We start from the raw sequence: 7,502 nt of genomic DNA, 5'->3' as shown, positions 1-7,502 counted from the left end.
CGGAGGTGTAAAAATGAATTAATTATTTGACATTAATTCGTAAATTAAAAATAAATGTTGCACATGATCTTTTCACACCACGCATAAATTTTTGGTAAGATAATGATGAACAATCGATTTGTTTTTTTTACTTCAGTATTCGTTCAACATCCGATGTCTGATGTCTGATGGCTCTTATATAGAAAGTTTTTAAGATAGGATTGGCATGGTGTCAAGTTTCGGCTAGGTGCAAAAATGGTGCAAAAATTTGACGTCGATGTTCTTCATAACTTGCATTCTTCACGTTTACCTGCAATGACAATTTTATCGTCGAAGAAAGGACTAGGAAGTTGGCCATCGGGTTTTCAAGGCAAGTTATTGGCGAAAAAAGGAAAATTACATAAAATGCCCTAATTGTTCCTGATATCGATGTTCATTTCTCATTTTCGATTCGTGAATGCAAAATAGATGAAAATCGAGTTTTTCAACATAGCTAAACTATGGCAATTTTTTCCTAAGATTATCGATGAATCTTAACGTTTAACGTCTTAAAATAACGATTGTAATTTTTATTGTCATTCTTCGTGTTCGCATTCGTTGTAAATACAATTAATTTTGAATTACAATAAATAATTATTTTCGGAGCTCGAGCGACGAGAAAACAAAACTGTAACACTGCAATTAGAGCTGCAGTACGTGGACATACCGGCAGCTTTGCCTTCCCATCCTTCAAATGTCGAAAATAATTATTTATTGTAATTCAGAATTAATAGTATTTATAACTAATGCAAATACGGGAGATGACGAGGAATATTATAATCATTATTTTAAGACCTTGAACGTTAAGATTCATCGATAATTTTATAAGAAATCTGCCATATTTCAGCTCGATTTTCACCTATTTCGAATTCACGAATCGAAAATGGGAAATTACCATCGATATCAGGGATAATTTGTGCAGTTTTCCCTATTTCGTTAACAATTTCCTTCGAAAACCTGGAGGCCAAATCGTAATCTTGACGAAGAAGGGTTTGTTTTTTTGTAAAAATTTTGGACTAGTAATCAAAATAATTAATAATAGCCGTAATTCTTTGGAATCTTTTTAAATATGTTCCAAATTTTTATTTCTTCAGCAAAAACTTTTACAACAGTTGAGATTCAAATATAGCAAATACATTAGCGTGTCACAATTATAATAAAAAAATGTAACATATTTAAAATATTATATTTTCAAAAAAGAAATTAAAATTTAAAACATATTTCGGAAGATTCCGAATACTTACGACTATTATTAATTATTTCGATTATTTGTTTAGAATTGTTACAAAATCTCTTTTTTGTCGCCAAAGCCGACAGTGCAGGTGTACGTAGTCGGAACTTGGCACGGCAATTTTAAAAAATTCCACGATATCCAACCCACGCTGAGTGTACATCAGGCAAAAATTAATTTGAGAATGTGCGTGCAATGCGTATGAACATTGAATAGCGAAATTTGTATAGTAATACAAAAACGGTATTACGAGATATTGCGGAAACAATTATATTTGATTCTTTTGATATAATTAAATAAAAACTAATGGATTTGATATAGTATGGATTACAATTTATCTTATTTCTACGGTTGTGAATCGGCAATAAAACACCTTGCCTTTTCAAACCGTATAAATTTATTTAATAACATTGACAATAATATCTTTAATCAATATGTACGTTTATTAATAATGGTCAATGAATAAATGAACAATTCGAAAGCAGTAAAACGCATATCATGTTGTTCTGAAAAATCTTCGATGGCTATAAAACTTTTCAAGAATGCGATTTCAATAATAAAAGTAAATTATATTTAATTTCAACGCATGAAGAAAAAGTTCAGATATAATATTACGATGCAGATACATAATTTCGTTAAATTTTAATTTAAATTAAATGCAAGACTACATATATTCGGCACTTTATTGGCGTACGTAACGAAGAATCTCCTTCATTACGTCATGTTTATCATCGGTAATTTTTGGTTATCGGTTTCAGTAACACTCCCTATTTTCTCGTTCATATCGTGTTCGAACACAGCCTAAAAAATCGGGCTTCGACTCATGATAATTGCTTCGTAAGCTTTGAGTTCAAATCCGTCCACGAGGAATACAACGTTACTATGATGAACAGTTTCTGAAAGTAAATCGAAATATGGTGGATAACCTGACACATGATCAATTAGATGATCATTAACGAGTTGAACATTTTATTCGAAAATAATTTCGCACAATATCCTTATTATATCCGCATTAGAAAGCGCACGATTGCTTTTATCAATGGAATCCCCAGGAGTTGCTCTTCCTAAAGATTTATCAACTTTGTCTTTTGAATGCAATCGCATTTCCCATTGACCGTCTTTATGTACCATAAAGTTATCACCACAACTTGTCATAAATATTGGCGATGATATATATCCTCTTATATTTTGACAATACTACCATTGAAAATACGATCCAGTATGTTGCATTGAACTGCGCTCATTCGGAATGGTTTTTTCTTATCAAATACATAGTTTTAAAAGAATTTAATGGAAGTCACTTGGGCTTTGTTGTCTTTATGAAACTCGCTCCATTTATACCTGATATCAAAAAGTTGGTTATTTAAAACTATTATTAAATGTTTTGCTCTTAAATGTTTAATTAATAATACTCTTCTGATGAAGCTTTCATTACCCAAGTGAAATCCAGACTTGATAGCATCAAACTAACTATTAGATCATCGTCCAAAAAAACAAAAAAAATGTACTCGTGAGTTTTCCCTTTTGCGATTCCAATTGCTTATGAGAATTGTTTAAACAAATAGTGAGAAATTTTGCAATTTTGAAAAAATTCTTCTGCCGATCAATTCTGCGGGGAAAAAAAATAAGTTGAAAACCTCTATACCATTTTCGTTGTGAGATTCTATTTTCTTGATCTACTATTATTATAAACAATGACATCTTGAGGATAGATACTGATAACCATTCTACCCCCAAGCTAAAACAGCTCTAAACATTTGGTTTGTAGGCTATACAAATCTAAAAAAGTAAATGACTACTGAAATAACTACGTAATTAAAATAATTTCGTATGAAGAATTGGAACAATAATGGGTCACGGTCAGGTATTGGATAATAGTACGACAAATGAAACTAGAATCTCTCTGCGTACTGAATGAGTAAAATTTCTATCAGTACTTTTATGCAGCAGCGCTAAGTAAAAGCGCGAAATGTTGCATGTTTTGCAGTTTAGTTGCAGTTCATTTTACGAATGAATGTAACTAAATACTTTGACCAATCCAATTTGAACAATAAGCATATTTAAAAACGACCGAATTGAGAGCAGGGCCAAGCTCTTCAAAATAGTGATTCGAGAATATAGCCGTAATACACTGAATCGTGCAAATATTTCAATGCGCAAAGAAAACGATCATGTAGTTACGTTATGAAAAATATTTGTATACTATATACAAAATGTATATAAAGTTTAACCAAATATTCTAAAGTATTTTTGCCTATAACTGAGTAATATTAATGGTAATAACAATCTCGCTTTGGAAAATGTTCATTCTATGTAATTGGCATTAAATTGACTGCGCAAATAAATGAATAAATATTAGAATTTACACAGAAAGACATTGAATATGTACTAATTTATCGAGCAATTTATTGAATTACATAAAAATGATATTGAAATAATTTTGGCGTACCTTGATTCGTACTTACATTCGAATGGGAAATTTGATAGAAGACAATGATTATCGCGAAGGTCAACTAAAAGCTATGACAGAATTGAGACATTGCAATAAATCTTACTCGAAGTTGTTAATAATTTTCAGCATGTTGTCTGCAAATAAATAAAGTAAGAAATACAATCAACTACTCTTGACGATGGCTCGGAACACTTCGCAAATAGTGTCCGTATGTAAATCGGCGAACTTGTTGAATTCGGGTTGTTCGACTATGCTATGCTTATTCGTGACGATGAATACAATGGTTTGCGCTTTTAAAAAGTTAGCGTTGTGCATCTTAGCCAACTCGAGCAGCTCGAACACACTCTTAAACGTTATCGTTCTCGACAATTCATATTCGCACAGAACTTTGAGCCCTTTGACAGAATATTTGTCAGCTGCCGCAAGAAGTTCACTCGCGTTAGCTTGAACGTTGTTAACTTTACTGGCGTACATAAAGCGCAAGAGTTCCTTCATAATATGATATTTAACATCTAGAACGTCAACCACATTTTCTTCTTTTTCCTTCATTTGGTGCTCGAACATCGCCTGAAATACCGGACTGCGACTTATAATGAAAGCTTTGTGCGCTTTGATCTCGATACCGTCAACGCGAAAGGTCACGTCGCTCCCATTGCCGGTTTCTAACAATTTCTCAAAGTCATTGAATTGCTCTAATCTGTAATCGAAAGAGTTGCCTTCGAGGTGATTCCCATTGAGCTGATTGTGCCTCGGGTTCAAAATCACTTCGCACAATATTTTCAAAGTGTCGTTCACGAGCACACGATTGTTTTGATCTAGAATCAAATGGCGCTGTACGAATTTGGAGTTGCCCCATGAGATGAATTTCTGATTGTCAAATGTTTTCTCCTTCATGCGCCAGCCCCATCTTTTGCAATTCTCGTCGTTCAGAACGGAAAATATCACATCGCTTATGACGTGCCCTCTGGCCAAGCATTCGATGTACAGTGATAGATAATCTTTGCTTTCGATGTTTCCGCCCTTCGGATATAACGTCAATCGCCACAGTATGTAGGTGTTGAGGCAAGTGGTCACAAAGATCGGTGATTCCAGAAAATCTCCGACTTGTTTGCAGTCCACTGAAAAATTCTTGATTTCCCATTCGAAATGAGATCCGACGTGTAGTATTGAGCCCACACCATTGATCAAACTCATATTAAGAGGTATTACACTTGTATTATTAGCTGCATCTGCGCCTGCTCGGATAAGATGGAAGGAACGTGAAGCGCGACAGTACCTATCAAACAAAGTTGAAAAGCAGCGGCGAGTTCCGCGTGGCAAACTTACATCGTTGGTCCCGCCGAATCTGACTGAGAATATCGGTGGCTTCTCTTCGAAAGCTGAACAACGGCTTTTGGGATTGGCCGCTCGCGAACTTGCACTTCGCTTTCCGAAATTTGTCCAAGTAAAGAATCAAGAAGTTTAGGAAACTCGCACAAAGGTAGCAGGTGAGCGTGACAGACATCTCTCGGGATTTTTAGGTTAGCAATCGAATAAATAAATAAAACGTCTATCAGGCGTGCGCCATCTGCACATAGCCGCTCTACATTTCTGTTACAACTGCTTTCGACACTCGTTACATTGATAGCCCGATAAATTAGCTCGACATGTCAATACAAGCCCTATCGAATAACTTTCGTATTCGTTTTCACGTCTAATTGACGATTGCCAAGTGTTCATACGGTCGTTAAAATTTCAGTGCGATAAATGCCGTACGAGCTGAAAATGTCTTATTTATAAGTAAATTAAGGTTGCAGCGGCTTCAATATCTTTTTGAGTCATCGTGCCTTGCCAACCAACAACCCAACCCACTTTCGTTGCGAAGTAACGCGAGCAAAAAGGAGGTGTCACCGACGTCGGGAAGAAAAATTCGAGTTCCGCCCGCGCGGAAATCGGCGTACGCGACTGGTATCCGCTGACCCGATTCGCTCCAAACGCACGCCAATTATTTTCGACGACGAATCACTTTCATCATTCGATACGTCACCGATGGGTCGGGTTTCGTCTATTTTACGACCGGTCGGTACACACGTACGTACTCGGCGTCGTTTTAGCCGCCGAGTACGTTCAAATGCCCAGCGAAATCGGTATGCGATCGGCAGCGCAAGGTGTGAACTCACTTTCGTCACTTCCTCCAAGGCTCCCTGTTTTCCTTTTCTTTTGGCGAAAATCTTCAAAGGTAAAACAAAAAAACAAGAACCACGTCGCAGCGCTGTACAGTTACACAGATGTCGCAAGGCGGCTACATAAACCGCGCGAGCGTTCAGGAATTTTGGCGTCGGCGACGCGTACGCGGCATTACTTTCGAAGGCGCAATGTAGCCAAGGCTGTCACGGGGCGCTGCCGCGTGGCGATGAGTTTTTTTCAAGGTCAAAGCTCGCTCGAGCCACTTTTTCGAGAAAGCGCCGCTAATGCAAATCCGGCCTTGCCGATCGCGCTCTCCTCGAGTCGTCGCCCGGGTGACGGCCTTGCCGCGACCGCAATCATTATCGCGGCAAAGTTTGCGTTGAGACATATGCCAGAAAGATCTGGTGGCGCGCGTCCGCGTAACGCCGACTTTCGTACTGTTATTTTGTCCCTTTCTTTTCTTCTTTTTGCACGGCACCCACATCGCTGATATCCACTAATTGACTGCCCGAGTAACCCGCTTTGCTTTCGACTCCCGTTTTCTTTTTTTCACGAAAAATACACGAGACCGTTTCCTTTTTCGCATTGTTCCCAGGCGCGCATGCGTGCATGTGTGTGTAATTGGCTGGCTTCCGTACGCGCGCGCCTGTAGGTAGCTCCGCGGGATGTAGATCTCCGAATTCGACAGAGGATTTAATTGGCCGCGGGCGACAGTATACTGCTTCACGGCAGCTGTGGTATAGTTAAAGCGAGGAACTTGTTCAGCCCCCGCAAACAGATTGTGGCAGTGGAAGTTTGTTCGATCTCCGGCTTTTTAGCGAAGATTCTTTTATTTGGCATCAACTTCTTAATTATAATGCGAAACGTGCGACATATGGAAGCGAGTCAAAACACTACGAATATTTGCATGATTTAGTTACGTTTTTTAATTATAAACATAATATTTATCTTCGGCTGAAATTATTTTATGTATTTATTCTATTTATCGACAGCTGATTTGCCAGTTTGTACTTTTGTTACGTTTTATAAAAAAAAAATTGAATTTCCTTCTACTTCGGACTTGGGCATTCTTTTCGATTTGTACACTTTTTAAAAAGGAGTTCCGGTTTCGCTTTGAATTGTTCCTCTTGGGCTACAAGAAAGTTAATTCTTTTTAATACACACAGGTAAAATATCAGATAGCAGGTTTGAATGCAGGATACGATTCTTTTTGTATTTTTGTTTGCATCATTAAACGAAAAATCAAAACGTCGTTCGCGCGCATTGTAATGCGAACTTTCCACATGAGAAATGAGCAAAACGAAGATACGAAGGTTCTCGGGGATCAATACATCCATCAATTTGCGGTACAGCATCCGGTACGTATAAGGCACATGCACAAGAAGGCAGAGGAGAAAAAAGGCAAGATTAGCGCGCATATTCGAATACATCGCATACGAAGGTCGAACGTGGTCGTCGTTTTGCGCTTTTTAGCGATGGTTTTGGTGAATACAATTGCAACTTGAAATGCGCCATATAAATGTGGATTTGGAATTGAGGGCGCGTGCATCCAATCGAAGCGATAGATCAAAGTATGCCGGGCGAAACGTTTGCACGATTGCAGTCGTCTGGGGGAGATTAAACGTTTCTTCAGAT

The 7,502-nt window shown here is 37.7% G+C and overlaps 1 protein-coding gene across 1 annotated transcript; it reads right to left on the bottom strand.

Moving 5' to 3' along the window:
- Positions 1-3,863: 3,863 nt before the first annotated feature.
- LOC131672776 (protein roadkill-like) lies at positions 3,864-4,895 on the bottom strand. The gene has a single exon (XM_058950229.1). The coding sequence runs from the start codon at positions 4,893-4,895 to the stop codon at positions 3,864-3,866; it is 1,032 nt and encodes a 343-aa protein (XP_058806212.1).
- Positions 4,896-7,502: the final 2,607 nt, after the last annotated feature.

Source organism: Phymastichus coffea, unplaced genomic scaffold (genome assembly GCF_024137745.1).
Source record: "Phymastichus coffea isolate CEN01 unplaced genomic scaffold, Cenicafe_Pcof_1.1 PCOF00158, whole genome shotgun sequence".
NCBI lineage: Eukaryota > Metazoa > Arthropoda > Insecta > Hymenoptera > Eulophidae > Phymastichus > Phymastichus coffea.
Note: the sequence above shows the minus strand (reverse complement) of the source record. Positions and strands in the feature narration are given on the sequence as shown.